At 39.9% G+C, this 19565-nt stretch overlaps 3 protein-coding genes across 3 annotated transcripts; 2 read left to right on the forward strand and 1 right to left on the reverse strand.

The window, feature by feature from the left end:
- Positions 1 to 3955: 3955 nt before the first annotated feature.
- Positions 3956 to 4319, forward strand: MELLADRAFT_94837 (uncharacterized protein; the record flags this gene model as incomplete). The annotated part of the gene is made up of 3 exons (XM_007417465.1): positions 3956 to 3969; positions 4015 to 4082; positions 4162 to 4319. 3 exons carry the CDS (start codon positions 3956 to 3958, stop codon positions 4317 to 4319), a joined length of 240 nt encoding a protein of 79 aa, XP_007417527.1.
- Positions 4320 to 4482: 163 nt separating this feature from the next.
- On the forward strand, positions 4483 to 5049 carry MELLADRAFT_112919 (uncharacterized protein; the record flags this gene model as incomplete). Its single annotated transcript, XM_007417475.1, has 3 exons — positions 4483 to 4554; positions 4592 to 4816; positions 4894 to 5049. 3 exons carry the CDS (start codon positions 4483 to 4485, stop codon positions 5047 to 5049), a joined length of 453 nt encoding a protein of 150 aa, XP_007417537.1.
- An 11476-nt stretch (positions 5050 to 16525) lies between these two features.
- On the reverse strand, positions 16526 to 18959 carry MELLADRAFT_112920 (uncharacterized protein; the record flags this gene model as incomplete). Its single annotated transcript, XM_007417476.1, has 3 exons — positions 16526 to 16590; positions 16625 to 17744; positions 18057 to 18959. 3 exons carry the CDS (start codon positions 18957 to 18959, stop codon positions 16526 to 16528), a joined length of 2088 nt encoding a protein of 695 aa, XP_007417538.1.
- Between the last annotated feature and the right edge of the window lie 606 nt (positions 18960 to 19565).

A 19565-nucleotide genomic window follows, 5' to 3' on the forward strand; every position in this document is an offset into this window, starting at 1 on the left:
CTTTCGATCATGATTGTTAGGTACGACAATCTTCCCTTTACATATAATACATCATTAATTTTGCTGTAATCTTTGACTAATTTCATCCATGATGTTCCATTACATAGCTTCAATATTTCAATGATTTTTGGGTCTGATTCAGATTTGCTTTTGATTTCTTCTAAGATTCTCGCATCATTCCATACCAGCCTTGAGTTATTTGTGTCTGTGTCATTATCATCTGTGGTTTCATTCACTTCATTGCCATTAAGTTCTTGTTCATCAACTACCCACAATTCAAATAAGTCAAGTTCATCTATAAACACATCTGCTGGCAGGTTCTGTGGTTTGAGTAATTGTCCAAACAAGAGTTTTTCCCCGTCCTTTGTCATCAGGTCCGGTCGTTGCGAGAGTGCGTCCAGTTTGGTTGACTGCTTCCCTGGTCTGAATCTTATCTCAAAGTCAAAACTTCCTAATGCTTCCGCCCAAAGAGCCTGACATCTAGTTAGTTCTTTTGTTGTCATGAGAGATTCAAGGTTCTTGTGATCAGTGTATACTATTACACTTAGTCTATTTGGATTTCCCTCTAAGTACTGGTGCCATTCCTTAAATGCACTAACAATCGCTAGGAGTTCTTTATCAAAGATCTTGTAATTCCTTTCTGCTTTGATCAGAGAGCAAGATAGGAAAGCCACAGGATGGAGTTGTCTGTTGCCGTCAGATATTTGAGATAAAACAGCGCCAAGAGCATAGTTGGAACAGTCACACTCTAATAGAAACGGTTTTTATGGATCAGAAATTTTGAGTATTGGTGCAGAGGTAAATGTGTCTTTGAGAAGTTTGAATGATCTTTCACGCCCAGTTGTCCATCAAAAGGAGTGTCTTTTTGTGATAATTCATGTAACGGTCTTGCTATCTTTGAGAATTGTCCAATGAAACGTTGGTAAAAGTTTGCAAAGCCTATGAACGTTTGAACTTCACTTAGATTTTTTGGAGCTGGCCAGTCCTTAACTGCTTTAGCTTTAGTTTCTTCCTTTTTGATTTGATTCTTAGATATTATTAACCCTAGGTAAGCTATTTCTGATTTTGAAAACTTGCATTTCTCCGGCTTCAGCCATACATTTTGCGCTTTGAGGATGTCCAGGACTTGCTTTACTACGGCTTTATGATCAACTCCAGGTCTTGTATAAATGAGAATGTTGTCTTGGTATGCTGCTACATTTCGTCCTATGTGAGATTTGAGTATGTCCTGAATGAAATACTGGAAGAAACCGGGGGCTCCAGTGGGACCAAAAGGCATTGTGAGAGGCTCAAACTGACCCTGTTTGCAGATAAAAGCTAGTTTTCCTTCACCTTCTCTTACATGTAAATTATTGTATCCATTTCTCATATCTAAACTGGTAAATTTTTCAGCATGAAGCAAGCTGTCAATTAGTTCCATTGTCAATGGTAACAGATATTGATTTTTTACCATTACTGCATTTAGTTTTTGATAGTCAAAGCACAGTCAAAGGCTGCCATCCTTCTTCCCAGTGAACAATACAGGAGCTGCCCATGGGGAAGTGGTACGACGTATTGTTCCGTTCTCTAAGCCTTGTTTGAGCATTTCATCTAATACCCCGCTTTCTTTGGGTGACAAAGGGATCACTCGTCCAGCCTGAGGGGTTGTTCCAGGTAATAGGTCCACACCTATTGTCATAGGGTCTATGTGGAGGGAGGACATTGGACTTGCTTTTCTCAAATATGTCAAGGTACGCATGGTAACATTCAGGGACCAGTTCAGCTGCCGGTTGTGTTGGTGCTTTCAGTGCAATCTCCGGATTGAGTTTAGCAGATAAATTCCACGACGCAGACGTTTTGTTGATGTGTGAGAGCGACGGTTGTTGCTTTGAGGCTATTTGCGAGTATAGGCGTCTTGTTGGTGCTTGTGGAGGTAATTGTGTTGCCAATCTAGAAAGTTTTCCCGGTGGAAGAGAGAATTGCTTTTTCATTGTTTCACATGAGGCATTTGATTGGGCAATGACAGACTCACTCTGCGGGGGTATTAGCAAGTCATTTACAATCTCTACCCCCTTGTCACAATTCCTAGCTTCCCTCATTAGTTCCAACTCGTAGTCTTTTGAGGTGATTGGCGGATTGGACAAAGTCATCTCGTGAATGACTGCAGGTGGTTCTGTTTGGGGTTTGCTGTTGGACGTGACTGCTTTGTTGAGGGTACGGTTTTCTAAATGATGTTTAAGCTTGCCACTGGTTTCTTCACATAAGGTAATAGAATGCAAGGAATACTCACATTGCGGGGGCATTGATGAGTCATTTACGATCTCTACGCCCTCGTCATGTTGCCCAGCGTGCCTATCAGGCTCCAATACTTGGTCCATCAAGGATTTTTTCGGTCTTGACAATGTTGCATCTGCAACAGCAATGCTGAGAGTGTGTCTTGATAGGCGGCTTTCTTCCCAATTAATTTTTGAGTGATCATCATAACATTTAATCCCAGAGACGGTTCGCTTACAAAACTCAACAAAATCCACCATTAGTGTGATTTTTGAGTTTTGTCCTTGGTCAGAAACATGTCACTGCAATTCAATTTGCATTCACCATCATGATCGTCGCCAATCCCAATTATAATCCAGCGGATCCCCAAATGTATATCTCCATCGCCAAAACTCAACGCAAAATACTCGCCAGTCGCTTGAAGTGGGAATGGAACCTCAGCAGATCCAATGACTCTACCCTTACCAACAGCAATATAGGAGAAAGATTAAGATCCCACCACGGATTTGATACATACCACCACCATCACATATACAAAATCCAACAATCGCATTGGAATGCAGTCAGTTTTGGTTCTTCAATATGATCTTTTCCTGGACCTAACTGATCTTTTCTTTGCCGTCATTGTTCCAGTCGTACAGAAGGTACTTTCGAGAAACATCAACAACAAACAAATTTGAACCCGATTGATCTGAACTTTTGAATAATCAAAAGTACTAACTACTTACGACATCAGAAGAAATCACTAGACAAGGTCAATTATCATGAAACTTAAAGACGACATCAGTCACCAACTACTAAAACTTTTGATTTGATAGAAACAAGAAATGAAGATTTTAAGGTATCAGATCAAATCAAATGGGATCTTCTTAAATTTCCTCAAACCAAAATCCAACAATCTAATGAAATCAAAATCAAAATCAAAGAAATCATTGAATCAACTCAAACCATCCTTTATTGCTAATCACTTCAGACATTGTAAGTTGATTCTTACAAATTCATTCATTCATTAATCAATAAAATCAAAAAGATTGAAACTATTTGGATTGCATTTGAATAGTAAGATTAATCGGACAAACTTCAATTATATCACACACTCTGCACCTTGTAAAAACATCAACAGATGAATCAATGGTGAAACCAAGTGATGAGACCATGTAAGCCTTGGAACAATCAATGAGCGTGATCAGGGACTTAGTTCATACTCATGGTACCAATTTCCATCAGTTTCTCTTCGAAACCATTGTATCATTTTCCTTGAAATCCCAAACTGATGTTCTCTTTTTTGGTTTTTGATTCAGGTCTCAATCAATCAAAATCTTTATCACATCAATCTTCCAAAAATTTCAACGATTTGATTTGTTTATCTTATGTTGCTAATGTTTGAAGTTCGAGTTGATCCAATTCACCCTAATACTCATCGATTCCAAAACAATATTACTGTATTTTTCAACTTATGTTTCAAATATGGTATTTAGACCAGGTTATACACTTAATCGCCTTCATCTCTTCCCAATCATCTCATTTAAGCTGATTGGACTGGACTCAAACATCTTGAATTCCAACGTTTTCAAAACCAGCTTGATGCGATTCACCAGGAGCATAGAGAATCCTACATTCAAGGTATCCAGCCCGTCCTTGATCCATTGAAAGCCCGTCATTTCAATTCATCCTGGAACTGGGTTCGTCAGACTGCTTAGAGATGTTTTGCGACATGTAAGTCGCTTCCTCTTCTCATGAACTCGCGCGATTTCATCTGAGCTCACGTATCTCTGCTTTGCAGTATCTATGGCCGTCTGCAAACTGTCGATCGGGACATCAGTGGCGAAGTAGGTTTTCAATCTCTCCTCATCTCGATCTTCAGCTGATCACAATCATATTATTTGTATTTGGTGATCATGAACTGAGCCAACCCAGCTTTGTTAGAATACATGCAAAATCATCTCGACAATACTTACACATCGAAAGTAGAGCGCTACCGACTTGCAAAGGGATTTGGACAAATTCTCCTCAGTAACTGTCGTGAGGCTATCGGAACAGCACCTATGTATCGCGATAATAAGTAACACTTGATTGAAATGATTCCAGGGAGGTTGTGATTGCTTAAGATCCTTCATATCTCCAGTCACTTTCCCCACTGCCCCGAAGACCAGTCACTGTAAAGTTGACATTGTATATGGAGAAGTCGACCAAACTGGTGTATCTTGACTGGAACAATACGTGGCGGAAATGGCTGCCGGTTTGAGGATCACCGCAGATGAATCTCGACAAAGTTCAGGAGTCGATCCAGAATCTTTACAAGTTAGTCAACTCTCAACCAAAGATCTTCAAATTACAGATGGCGGCAATCCGATCTCTGTACGGTGAGGTAGTCAAAGGTCTTTCCCATGATGTGCGTAATCGACAGGGACCTGGCGCACCGGGAAGTCGAAGACCATCAAGTCAGTTCCTTCAACCTGTGCAAGCTGAACCGACTGCGCGCTCCAGCGATGAGACTCCCCTACTTCATTTGAAACTTAGAGTCAGTGATCACAACTGGGTTTACAGCAGTAAATTGACCACTGTAAGTAGTTCTGTATTGCCTTTGCTTTGACACGTTCAGCTGATTCATAAATGGGTCAATCACTCCCTCACAACTAGCTCTATCTTGATGTTTTGACAGAGATTGCGTCTGCCGGATCGACCTTTGAACACGAGAAAGCTTTACATACTGGAATCGGTAAAGGTAGTATTCAGGTTGAAATCTTGAAGGGTCTCTTGAGTGGTGATGCTCAATTTTTAGTCACCACTTCTTGATGCTCATGTGTCAAGGTCAAATATCACCAAGCTATTTGCAAAGTAGTTGGTTCACACGGTAGTAGGATCAATACTGGGCATTGATTTGTGACCACTTGGATCTCATTCACAACTATCTACTCACATTTTGCAGGACAGATTATCTATGTCATAGATCAGACATAATGTTAAAAATCAAGACATGACTTCCAAATGATGATGTCTATGAATTATTTTTTTCAGGTCATAACCATCAAATCTTCTTGATCTGCGGACTTGAAATTGGGCTACAGCCTATATCAATTGGTTGGTATGTATAGACCTCAGTCTTAGACATCCTTTTGAAGAGATTGAAATAAAGACTAATTGTTATCTGGCTACACTTCACCTTATAGATGGATCACTGTCACTTCAATGTATTAACGTCTTTTGATTCTCAACTCAACTTTGTTTACTTCCAATATGATTTCATCTTCCATCATCAAAAGATTTGCTCAGACCAATCTCAATCTCAAACTCATCATGAATCAATTCCCAAATTCAATTGTGCATTCAAAGTAACATGGTCATGATTCATGATTTGCTTTTCCTCTTCTAATTCTCCAATTGCAAACTTGCTCTCTCTTTTTGGGGTGGATGTAGTCAACATTCAATGATTTCAATGATATATCATCAACAGTAGTACCTCTGTATCAGATAAATTGTTCCAACACTTGCCATATTCACACTCTACAAGTTTGAATGGAAAAAAATCCTACTGGATAAGTGGATGGGAAAGCTGCTACTAAGGTCTGTAATTAAGTATTAGCATGCACATGTTCAGTTGATTTGTCTCATCCTTACTCTTGGACTGTTATCTTGAGTGCAGTCTTTGATTGAGTTGTTGGAATTTTTGATGCTTGAATATTTCAATGCATATAGTTGATGCCATAATTATGTCAAACCTCTTACAAGGCTTAAGATTTAAGCAGACTGGATGTTTCAAAGGCACTGGGTGTTTGTAGTGCAAATGAAAGCCAAATGGTGACACTTGAACAAGAAGGAAAGTCAAGTATTAAAATGTCAGATGTGAGAGACAACCAATGATGGAATAAAAATGGTCCAAGAAGATAAAAAACCTGAAGATGAAGAGGCTAAGTGTTCTATTGATGATTGAAATGGAAATCCTAACCAGAAAAGAACCTCAGGGCAACCTGATTCACATGGTTCAAGTGAAGGGACAGGGAATATTGAACAAATGTCTGGATAACAATCAGGAGGGAGATAATAATCTCAGCCATACCAATGTATCACAATCATTGTCAGTAGCCCCAAAATTGGTACAGAATTCAATCTTATCATGTACAACCTTCAACTTCATTTTTTGAGCTGGAACAAATCAAAGAAGTATCATTTCATTTCATCCACATCACCAATATAATTGACCAAACTCATGGATTTGTTTGACTTCATAAAGTAACACCCATTCAATCATATCATCTTCAAACACAATAGCACACCCTGACTATGAACTCATGTCTTTTTGAAAAATGAGATTCCTTGAATTCTCAATGTGGTATCTGTGTATAAACAACAAGATTCAACATCAAGCAGCTAAACTGTATTCATAACTCAGATAGTGCTTCATTCAATACTTTTCTGATATGATTTGGGATTCAGATATGGTTTTCTTCATGCAGATGTTTAGTTCTTGGTTCATCATTTCAATTCTCTCTGTTGGTACTAGATGATATGATGACAACATCAGAGACAAAAGAGATGAGTACTTTTAGTTGATATTAATATAATTGTTTTGATTGTGTTGCAATGAAATTTAGGGTTTTTCATCAAATCCTTGATGTTACTAAACTTAACAAAGTCCCATGCTTGCCTTGAGCAAGTAGTGCAAGCAAGGGACTTACACCACATGTGTACGCTCCATAACCTCAGAGATTTGGCTTTTGCAGGAGTGCTCCTTCAATCCCTGCTACCTCTTTCCACACCAAGGATTCTGCCATTGTCCAAAGAAATACTTTGTGCGCTGATATCTTGCACTGAGACTACACTAAATTTTTCCCAAGGAAATTGATCCCTTCTTGCCAGAAATGTGTTTCAAAAATTGGTTCTTAGCAGCAAATTTGGACTTGAGAGAAAAGTTACATATGTGATTCTCCGTTGAGAGCCAATATTTGACATACATTTTGGGCAAGAGGGCAGCACTTCCCTAGGGAAAAAAATCATGTACATTATGTGCAAGAGCCAGGTGCAAACATTTTCCTTTTGGACCATACCTGGTGTGGAATAAGACAAAAGGGAACAAAGAAAGCTCCCTACAAAAGCCTAAGCGCTGAGGTTATGGAGCGTACACATTTGGTGTAAGCCCCTTGCTTGCACTAATTGCTTGAGGCAAGTGTGGGACTTTGTTTGGTTTATGATCTTACAAATGAAGAGGTATGTACAACAAGACTTGAAATGTTGAACAGCGGCGCCCGCCGCTAAGTTGCTAGTTTCTTCTTATCCATGGCATTCCCAGAATTAGATCATACTTGTCTCTGAGGGATGTGATGATGAATGTGGTAATAGTGGATTCGTCGTCAATGTGGTAGTTGCCAGAGTGAGTAACTCGAGATTCATGTCCACTGAATCCTGTTACAGAGTGAGAATGTGGTAAGGGATGGGTGTGAAGGTCATACTTTCTCACAAAATTGAGGCTAATAGCCTTGTGGGTTGCACCACTGTCAATTAAGGCTTGAGTGGTGATTGTTGTGTCAGAGTTTGGGTCGTGGAGGGTAACATGGTCAATAATTCTAGTATCATTCATTTCAAGACTATCAATGTCACCGACTTCCACTCCTAAGGTATTTTGCTTGGGGGAGGCACAACTAGCACTCCCAAGCTTCTCCATTTTTTGACAACTCTGATCTGCTTAAGTTTGTCTCACTGCTTTTGACTTCTGACAACTGATTATCTAATTCTGCTATTCTAGCCTTCAACTTATCAACTTCATCACTTCTGAATCCACTACCACCACCACCTCTCTTCTTCCTCTTTGCTATGTAACAATCAGCAATTACATGATTGGTTTGACCACATTCATAACAAGCTCCATTTGCAGCTCTTTTTCAATATTTGTCTTGGGAAATTTTGATTTGATAAGCTGAGCAATCCATTGCATCAGGATCAGCAACTGGAGTCGACAAAGGATTAGTAGGCATTTTTAAGCTCTGAGAACGGTTGTGCAATTTATTATTGAGTTTGATTGCAAATTGGGCCATTTCTTCTACTTGCTTGAACTCTTGTTGAATCATGTATTTGACCTTGTTCAAAATGTGACATTAAGATATTCTTGGGCCATTTGACAATCAAGGAGAGTTCCGAGAATTGAATCCAATAATCCAAATCTGATACAGCACGCGTTTGCTTAAGGTTACAAATTTCGTTTTTGGCCTTGGCAAGTCTTTCAATATCAAAGAAAGTCACACGGAATGAATCAGCAAATTTGGTCCAGTTAACAAGATGAGCTTGTTCTGGGTCTAGTAATTGATCCGTGAAGGCTTGACTCCACATGCTTGCCTTGCCAGTCATGTATGACAGTGCGAACACGACTTGAGATTTTTCATCAGCAAAGGACACTGAATTCATTTGCACATAGATGCTGATTTGATTCATAAAAATCTCGGCCTTGGATCCTTTAGATCCATTGAACTTTTCCGGGGTTGCAATTTCAGGTGGTTCGATATGTTGCACCTGGTTTTGAGCAGCACCAACGTTTCCTGGAAATGATGGGATAGTTGAGGAAGGCATTGGAGGAGGGATCTGAGCTGCAGTATTAGATTGCAACGGTTGAGTTTGTTCCAATTGAAGCAATCTTTGCTCGAATTCAATATGTTTGGCGTTGGCTGCGCGTTGGTTGGCTTCAGCCTGTTTGTGTCGGTTGGTCTCATCATTCAATCTAGCCGTTAGATTATTGAGTTGCTGCATGATACCGGCTAAGCTAGCTTCCGTCATGTTGACTTCCAACATGTGTGGATCAGACATGGGTTCAATAGCTTATAAGAATTCAAAGTCTTGGCCTGTTGAAGTCGTAAAAGTCGGACTTTGAGGGGTTGTGAATTCCGGCGTGGTGGTGGATTCTGAAAGAGGCTGGTAATTAAATTTGGATCTTCAAACTTTTGAATCTTAAAACTTCAATTGATTCTTGGGGTTTCTGATCTTCTCATCACTAACTTTAATTTTCTATTCTGATCTTTGATTTCTTTATATAGTCCTTGCTTCTTTGTTCTTCACTTCTTCTTTACTGATAACTTTAACTTTATTTTCTTTTTATAAACTTTGATTAATTCTAATTCTTCTTTTCTTTGATTGTTCTTGTTCTTTGAGTTATTAATCTTCTCCAATCTCTTGAATTAAGACGTTGCAATATGTAAGGACTCGAGGTGGATGAGGAGAGATGAGAGTAGACTAAAGATGTCCTTCTAGTACTAAGTAGATTGCAACATGAGGATCATAGTCTGTGCTTGAGAGCGTACAAGAGATGAGAGCAAACATGTATAAGCATATGTAGAGTAGCCTTATACGGCTCATAAAACCTTTCCAAACAACACACCGGGTCTCTGGAGTTCTATGTCCTGTCACCAATATTGGAGACTTGGACCCTTGTTGTGAGCTTTGAGAACAGATCTTTTTAGCTTTTCTCACCTCCAAAAGGTAATTTTGTGGTGGTAGATAGCTCTAGCAATACCAACGTAGAATAAATGACAATGTAAAAGCAACATTTTGGTTGTTGGCAAATATTTTTGTAAGAAAACACGCCCAGTGCAAAATATCCGGAAAAACACGCCTCAGCGCACCTACAAAATTATCAGCACACCCACAACCTGAATTCAAAGGATTGACTACATACACTGACTCAATGTTTTGGTGTAATCCCATCAACTCAACTGCATGTAACACCCTTTCTGTTACTAAGAAATAACTTCAACAATATTGCCTGAGCAGCTACAGAATTATATGTAGTGAATTTTTGGGACAATTTTTTCAAAGTCAAAAAAGTTACATGTGGTACAACATGTGATTTGTTTATTCTGATGGGCAAAAAACTGAGCAGACCTGTATGTACATGATAGACAACTATTTACTTAGCTTGCTGCATATATGTAGTGAGGGTGTTATGGCTCAGGTGTGCAGTATTGGATCTTTTTATGACAAACTGTACTATTAATCACTTTCCTCTTCCAACTTGGGGAGGTTGAATGATGTTCACAGTGAAAGTGTCAGGGTGGCTATTAATCTAAGGTGAATAATTTAACCTTTACTCACTTTAGAAGCCTGACAAGTGATCTTGCTGTGTACGTAAGATCTTCGCTAACTTCTTTCTACAATAGAAGGAAGATAATATGCTGAATATTAGTATCTAAAATTAAGAACACTAAGAGACGGTTTCAAATTTACCACGGCTTACTGTAAGGATTTACAGGAGTGAAGAGGTCAACTTCTAAGCCGGGTAAATTTCGAGGAAGTGGCTTCCATGAATAGCCTGTGTTACTAGACACAGGGATCCTGTCAACTTTACGTTGCAGAACCAGTGGTACATGACCAAGATTGTACGCTCCTAAGAGTAGGAGTATGATAGGCTTTTATGGGGCTAGCCTAGATTGCTTTAGATTGAAAAGAAAGAGAAAAGAACTTTGAATAATAAGAAGTTGTTGACTTACTTATCGAATAGTACTTTTGGATTTTCTTGCTAATGGGAAAAGCTTATTAGGAATCATGTAGTAAAAAGCTATGCCTTCTTAATCTTTTAGGATCGAATAAAACTTGTTGTCTGAAGGTGAGGAGAGGTATTCTGATTGAGAAACCTCTCCTATTTATACTATTTTGTCGCTGCGGCTGACTCGTGGTTACTTCTTCTTACTGAAACTTTTAGGAGGCCTGCTCGTGGTTGTACCTGTTCTAGAAAGGTCTATTCGTAGTAAGGCTTCGTTGGTTGCTTTGGTGGAGTATACTCTTTTACGCATTTGGAGGACTCGTCCGTTTTGGGAAGGTGGTTTATGTATTTTAGTAGTCTTCCGTATCAGGATGTTGTTTTTAGAAATGTATTTCGAATTCGTTCTGTTTGGCTTATTTACAAATGAAGCAGTTAATTTTCTTCTTTGAAACTGGTGATAAGGGGTTATTGGTTTGTCTTTGAAACTAGACGGTAAGGTGTAAATGTTCCTACAGTTTTCCTCATGCTGTGTAAAATTGTAGGGCTGTTCTTTTTGTCTTTGAGACTAGACTTTCAAGGTGTAATTATTATTTTTTAGTTTTATAATTTTCTTATTGATATTTTTTAGTTGAAGTCCTTTTGGCTTTTGCTCTGCAAAAGCTTGAGGGCTGACATTCCCCAACCACTAGGGTGGAATCTATGACACCCCAACCACAATGTAATGATCACTGTTTTAAGTTCTTTTATCCGCTCTGTACTTTCTTAGGAGTGACGTCGAGTTTGGTATATCTTTTACTTCTAACCACTTATCTGCGTCCGCAGCTTTTCCTTTAAATCTGGCTAGGTATAGTCGCGTATCTTTCCCTTGGATCCTAACGAGCTTTTCTTGTATGATTTTCTTAATTGTACCGTCGTTGACTTCGTCTACTGGTACTTCTTCTTCAGCTACATCTTTCCTGTTAGGACTGCGGAGTCTGATTTCTCATATTTCTTTAGTAATGAAACCGGGAATACAGGGTGTTTCCTTGCTATGCTGCCCGTAAGTATAACTTCGACCGCATTCTTTCCGTGTAGGTTTTTAATCACAAAAGGTCCTATGAAGGCGTCCTTCATCTTCCGTGGACCTTTAAGGTTTGTGAAGTTTATCGTAGAAATAAGTACTAGTTCACCAATCTGGAACTTGGGTACTTTGTGTGACTTGTCCCACCGGTTTTTATTATACTCTTTTGCTGCTGTGACGCATTCCGTAGCGTGTTGCTGAGCTCGTTGTAGCATTTTATGGAAATTCACCGCTGTCGGATGGAATGTAGATTCTCCAGGCGTCACCAAATTCCTAGGAGTTCTCAAATTATATCCTCTTTCGACCTCAAATGGTGTTTTCCCTGTTGTGCTGTGAACACTAGAATTGTACGCTATCTCCAATGCTGGTAGTAGGCTCTTCCAATCGTGGGTATACCTGTCGTTGTCTTTGAATTCTAAACCATATGCACAATACCTTCGTATTAGTTCTTCTAAACTGCCTATCGCTCTTTCTGCTAGTCCGTCTGTTTGCGGATGGTACGCTGTAGACATTGCTAGAGATGTGCCGCTTAGTTTGTACAAGCTTTTCCAGAAATCTGAAGTAAATTTTGGGTCTCTGTTGCTTATAATAATACATGGTAATCCTGAATCCGAAATGATCCTTTCCCAGAATAACAAAGCTATATCCATAGCTGTCGCTTCTTTGTGACAGGCTAGAAATCTGCACCTTTTAGAAAAGCGGTCCACTACTACTAACACACAATCAACATTGTCGTGCCCTGCTATCGGTAGTCCTGTTACAAAATCCATATTAATGGTTTCCCAAGGTCTTGTCGGTTCTTCAATGTTCTGCATCAGACCGTATCTCTTGCCTGTAGCCTTATTGGCTTTCTGGCATCTGTCACATGTGCTCGTGTAATCCTCCGTCGTGGTTCTCCATCCTGGCCACCAAGCCGTTTGTTTCACTCTGTCTATCGTTCGTTCCAAGGATAGATGCCCAGACATAATGTCGTCATGACATATTTTAAGGATGCTCGTTATTGTTGATGCTGATGTGATCACCATGACACAGGAATGTTTTTCTCTGTGGTATAGAATGCCACTAAGTAAAGTGAATCTTCCTTCGTCAAATGATTTCTTCCATGGTTTGGTCAGACTATTTGACAGTTCTAATGTTTTGAAATCTTGTTTCAAGATTTCTAACAGCTTTACTGTGTTCGGTTCATCAGCATATTCTTCTCGTATTTGTGCAAAGAATTCTTCCGATAGATCCGATATACTGATCCCCATAATCGGCATGTCTCTGGTGCTATCCTCTGGGTCCCAGGCCGGGTTGTCAATATCATTCTTGAGTGCCATGTGGCTCAAGGCGTCTGCGTTATCATGTTTACGTCCTTCGCGGTGAGTGATAGTCATACAAGATCTGTACTCCTGAATGGCTATCTGCCAACGCAGCATATGCCTATTAGGTGTCTTCATATTTAGCAACAATTTCAATGCCGTGCAGTCTGTGATCACTTCAAAGAACGCTCCATCAAGGTAATAATGAAACTTTTCCAGCGCCCAGACAAGGCATAGGTTTTCCAACTGAGTTGCTCCGTAATTTAACTCAGACTGTTTAAGTTGCCTGGATATACAGCTAATAAGTCCTTCAAAAGGCTTGCCGTCCACTGTCTGCACTTGTTGTAGCGTAGCTCCGAGTCCATCGAAGCTTGCATCCACATAAACTTTGAATGGTAAGTTGAAGTCTGGGTGCAGTAAGAAAGGTGCTTCTGTTAGTTTTTTCTTAAGCATATTCCACGAATCTACTCGTTCCTTGGTCATCTCAAACGTGACACCTTTCTGCAATACTTTATACAAGGGTCCGCTCACTTTAGCAAAGCCCTCTAAGTGTGATCTGTAATAGTTTGCGAAACCTAGAAAGGATTGAACGTCCTTCACTGATTGTGGGATAGTTTTCTGCATTACTGCAGCTACTTTGTTCTGATCAATCGCGATCCATAGTCCTGAGACTATATGCCCCAGGGCTTTGAGTTCTTGGAAGGCAAAATTCGTTTTTTGTAATGATATTGTCATCCCCATTTTGATGATCTTTTGGAACACGTGTGTCAATTTAGCTAAGTGTTCTTCCCAAGTTTTCGAAAATACTATTATATCGTCAATATATATGATAAGCCATCCCTCACTCAATTCCTTGGCGAACTCACTGTCCATCATTCGCTGAAAGTGTGCTGGTGCTCCTTTCACTCCAAACGGCATTTTGAGATATTCGTGTATACCTTTATGTGTAATGATCCTAAGTAGTTTCCTCGTTTCGTCATCTACAATGTTTTGATAAAACCCTTTCATGACATCCATTGTGGAAATATACAATGCAGCGCCAAGGTTAGTCAGGCAATGTGTTATTCTCGGCATAGGGTACCTATCCGGAACTGTGAAAGTGTTGAGTGCTCGAAAGTCTCCGCACATACGGGACTTCCCATTATGCCATGCAATAATAACAGGTGTAGTCACCTCTACGTCTTCATCTGACCCTACCTTTCTTATTATGCCATAGCGTGTCAACTCTCGTGGTGGGCGTGGTGTGAAAAGCGCGCCTTTGAGGCGCGCCCGGGCGTAGGCGTGAGGGCGCGCCCCAAAAGTTGAAATATGGGGTGGGCGCGCCCTTTCAGCCTGTTCTGCCGTTTTTGGGCTTTCTCGCTGTTTTCTTACACCCCACCACCTCCATTCATGCCAAAGGACAATAAGGACCCCGGCAAGCCCCCTGAGAACCCGGGTATGAATTTAGAATAAAATGAGGCCAAAATTTGCCTGAACATATGTATGAAACAAGAATAAGTTCCAAATTTTGGCTGAAAAAACCAAGTAACATAGATATCTGGGAGAATAAACCTAAGTCTTCCAGAATTGAAAAAGAATCAACGTACATATGAATTAAGAATGTGCTGCAGCGGTAAACTCTGAGAAAGTGCTTCTAAATATCACCTAACCAAAAATATTTCCTCGAGGCACTCCTGCGTGTATCAAACCCCAAACCACCAGAACCAATGCCTTCAAGTCCCCCACTGGATCAACCAGAGACCATCACTCTAATCTCGGATGATGATATGGACATCATAGCTGCAATAATCACTCCCAAGAAACGCTCCCACAATGAAGTTGAAAGGCCTGCAATTCAAGCTACAGAGATCCCTGATCTCAAGATGGAGCGCAGGTGCAGGACTAGAATTTGTCAAATGGGCCCCTTTATGTGTCTTGTGATGTATCTTTCATGATTGACCTGTGTGCGCCAAACTTGTCAAAAAAAGTCGTTTTTGTTTTTGCTTTTTCAAGCGGCTCAAAACGTGCGGAAACAAACTTTCCAAACATACACAGATGGTAAGAATAGAATTCACAATATTCAAAAACCAGATTTCACACCAAGTGTGAACATAGGTATCCATTGAGAATAAAAACAGGATTTTGGCTGATTTCCGGGATTTTTCTAGGAATAAAAACCACAAAATTTTGGAGTTTACCTATTGGGGTTCCACCAGGGCTAGCCGGGGTCCTGGACAATACCAAGACACCATCTGAGTGGATTTCACCAACTGTAAACTTTGGAAACTGATGGAAAGGTTCCCTTATGTCGAAAAAATCAACACGGCACCAAAAACCGCAGGCTTGCTCAATGCCAGTATTGTAAAGTTACAATATTCAATTTTGAAAATTTCCATTGTTCTCCATCCAAGTAATAAATATCTGCAAGAATTCATCCTCAGGCTTCCCCTTGCAACAGTTTCGACAGTTTTTTTGTCCCTTTTTGATTTTTTTGATTTTTTTTTAGTTTTTTTCCATTTTTTTCGATTTTACGTACTCAAAAGGCGCGCCCTTGACGCCCCCACTATAGGCGTGCCTTTGAAAAGATTCAAAAGGCGCGCTGGGCGCGCCCTAAATCCAAACCTTGCGCCCACCACGAGAGTGTCAACTCATCTATGTGTTTCTCTATTTCATCCCTGCTTCGGGGACTCGCGGGGTATGCTTGTTTCTTAAGTATAGGGGGGTACGGTTTGTCAATGGTCAGTCTAATCTTCAGTTCATGACCTCTGATTGTACCAATAGGATTGTCACCGAACGCGAAGGCTTCCCTGTATTTCGAAATCACTGCTCTGAGTGAGTGGGCTTCTGATGATTTCAGTCTCAGTGATATGTTACACTTGTTAAAGGCTTTTTCAAAGGCTTTATTCTCTTCTTTGTCTACGCTCCAAATATTCTTCGTTGGGGCTGAGGTAAGCAGAAATTTCTTTCTTTTATTTTCATTTCCTATTGTAAAATATTTTTCTTTGCTATGTACAATATCTATCCCATATAATCGTAAATATTCGCCTCCTAATATAAAATAGTTTGCTGTTGCGTTCTCCATGATGACAAACTCCGGTTGTATCCTGACTGAACCTAGTCTGTGAGGGAAGACAATGGGGAGTTCTATGACTCCGATGGCTTTCAGACTGCTACTGCAACCTCTGAATGTCATACTACTCGGTGGCAGCATGTTTTCTTGCCATGTTGGATATAATTTATTAAGGTAATTTCTTCCTACCACTGAATACGCCGCTCCGCTATCCAGTAATATATCTGCTGTCTCTTTGTTATGTATCAATATCGAGGTAATGCAGTGTTGGCCAATCGTATGTGCTCGCCCCTTCTCTGGTTTGCTCATCATAAGTCTTGCATCTAAAACTTGGTTTGATGCATCTGTTTCTTTGTCCCAAATCTGTGGAACCGATGCTTGTGATTGCAGGTCTGCAATGTCTAGATTCTCGTCATGTTCCATTGTAATGGTGGCAATTTCTGTATCTTTCCGATGCTTGATCTCGCTGCCTGATAGCAGAGAGAACTTGAAGATCTCACCCTTCGATCGAAGTTCACAAAATCTCTTGGTGCCTAAGTATATCATAAATTTATAATTGTTCAGATCCTGACTTCCTAACTCAGGGTAACATAGTTTCGGATCGTTGATTACGATGAACATGATCCTTAGGAAACACGGTTTCGTAGCGTGTTCTAGTTTTACTAGTACATGTATATGTCCTGCTTTGCTCGGGATCTCGTCTGGATCGTCCGTGGATGGTATAAGATAATCTTCCCAGTCTGGGTAACATGCGCGCAAAAAGTTCAGAGGGATGACCGACACGTCCGTCCCTGTTTGTATCATGATGTTCCCCAAATTTCCATTAATCGATATTTTCAGGAATGTTCTTGGTTCTGAATCCTTAAAATGAAAGTGTTCGATAGAAGGTGGAGGAGTCTGTTGTGTATAATTTGTGACGTTGCTTTCGCCGAGTCCTTCCTCAGCTTCGTCCGCTTGACTGTCTCCAACGGCTATCTGTACAGGACTTTCCATATGTATTCCTGTAGTGTTTGACATGTCTATGTTTCCTATACAGAAATCTACTTCGTCTTCTGTCGTGTCTGATTCTGAGAGACTGTTCTCTTCTTTTTCCCGAGAGTCTTCTGACTCTTTCTCGTCTTCTGCTTCTTCGATAGCGTTAATCTGCTTTCTCTCGAACCGAGGTTTCCTTGTGTCATCTCGTCTAAAGGGCGGTTTCTCATAGGTTTTCCCCGCTCCGCCAGGTAATTTGGCTCCTTTAAAGTCTCTCGACGGGATGTATGCATCTTTAGGTGTATCTTTCGCTAAAGGATATGTCGTTGCCGTCTTTTGGAAGTTATTCTTTTGCGTGGAATATTTCCCAATAGAAGTGGTTGTGACAATATCTTCAAATATGATCATGAAGGCTTCATAATCATTCGGGTCTGTGATTCTTGATCGTACTGCATGTTCCAGATCTCCTCTACACTGGCCCAGAATTTTATCTATCTGTTCAGATGTTGTAAAATATGGCCATGCTGCTTCTATGCGTTTCCGTTGATTCAGCAACCATGAAAGTGGTTTCTTTCGATGTTTGACTTCAAAGGTATCTTTTTCGAAAGCTGTACCCATCTTTCTCTTCCACGAGGATGTTCCGAAACTCTGTTTAATAAGTGTCTTCCAGCGTTCCCAGCTGACGGAACCTTCACACTTTCGCTTACTTGCATACCATTCTCTTGCTGAATGTGTCATGATGGTACCCAACTTACATGTGATTAAGCAATCTAGTAAGCGGAAGTCTTTTGCCGTATTGTCTATCCACTCAATCCAGACTAGGTGATTATATTCACCTTCTCCGCTAAACTTTGGCCAGTCTTTGACTGGTGGAGCGCTTTTCCTCAACTGTCAATCTGTGTCCGACTCTTGATTCATCTTATCAGCTCCGTTCGGTTGTGGGTTGTTATTAGCTCGTACTGCTTCATTCCCGTTCTTTGGCGGTATCTCAGGAGGCTGCTGCTGCATTCTTTGTGCTTTATACTCTTGCTCGAATGGGTTATTGCTCAATGGGATCTCCTCCTCGGATACCGTAGCCGTAGGTATTGTTGCTTCTGTGTGGTTATTTGGTTTGTATGATTCTTTTCCTACTAGTGAAATCACTCTTACCACATTATGGTATATCTGGTTATTACTGTGTGATATTGCGTCCATTTTTTCGCCCAAGGCGCACATAAGGTCACCTAGATGTTTATAGTAGAACTCTGCGTGATCTCTCTGCGCTTTCACCACTTTTTCTAGCAGGTTTTCTACTCTCGTAAGGTATTCTGTGAGTACCGTTTTCATAGGGCTATGACCCATTCCTTCTGTATTCTTATGAAGATTGTCTTTGACTTCTTCAAAGTTTATCGCTATCTCGTCATTAAGCATATTGAGTCCTGAATCTACTTTCTCATTCAGTTGATTTACCGCCTCGTCTAGCTTATTTTCAATGTTATTCTGGAAGTTCTTCAGTTCTTCGTTGAACTGTATCTTATTTTCCATCAATGAGATGTGCGATCTAGGTGAGGTAGTCTCGCTGCTAATTTTCATAGCCTTGAATTTAGTGTTTAAACTAAACTCTCTCTCTAGAGGCTCTGGGGTTTGATGTGTCAGAAAGCCTGGCACAGGTGCCGCTTTTGCAAAGGCTGATAACTCTTGTTCTGAGTCTTTCAATATCTCATCAATACTTCTGGTTTTAATCAGGCTGCTTTCCTGGGCAAGGTTATCATTAGACAAGTCTTGTAAATGTACAGGATTTCTAAAGGGCAAGGTTGTTCTGTTCTCATATGACGCGTTTTTGTGCAAGGGCTTCTTATTGCTCTCTGTTTGGAGCTTATTCATAATTGGCACAATGCTTTCAGCAGATTTGTTATTACTTGGAATAGCAGTAGTAACAGCAGACGGTGTGGAAATCAAAAAAAATATCTATGTTACAGATCTTATAAACACCTCAATTCCCTTCAAAATTCAAAATTCAAATTTCATTTTATTTAAGAAGACCATCTTCAAACTCAAAGTTTATTCCTTTTATATATCTTATTTTTGAGATCATTATGTTATAAACACATTTTTTTGCATTTTCTTTTAGATCATTTTTTATATACACATATTAATTTACTTCAGTTAATTTTACTCAAGTGAACACAATCAGAAAACAATTTCTAGATTATATATATATATATATATATAACAAGCAGGCAGACCACATCAAATTAACACACAAAATAAAATCATACTCAAATCATTTGATCCAGCTTGAAACAAAGCACCAAGAAAATAAAAAACAAAAGAACAATGAAAGAAAGATTTAATCTAGAAATGGGATAGAAGTGAAAACAAAAGTATTTTTTAGTTACTATGGAATCAACACGAACTAGAAGAAGAACACAAAACAGGAAACATGAGTTACTTACAATGGAACATTTCACTTGAAAGATATCAATCAGA

This window comes from Melampsora larici-populina, assembly GCF_000204055.1.
Source record: "Melampsora larici-populina 98AG31 unplaced genomic scaffold MELLAscaffold_73, whole genome shotgun sequence".
NCBI lineage: Eukaryota > Fungi > Basidiomycota > Pucciniomycetes > Pucciniales > Melampsoraceae > Melampsora > Melampsora laricis-populina.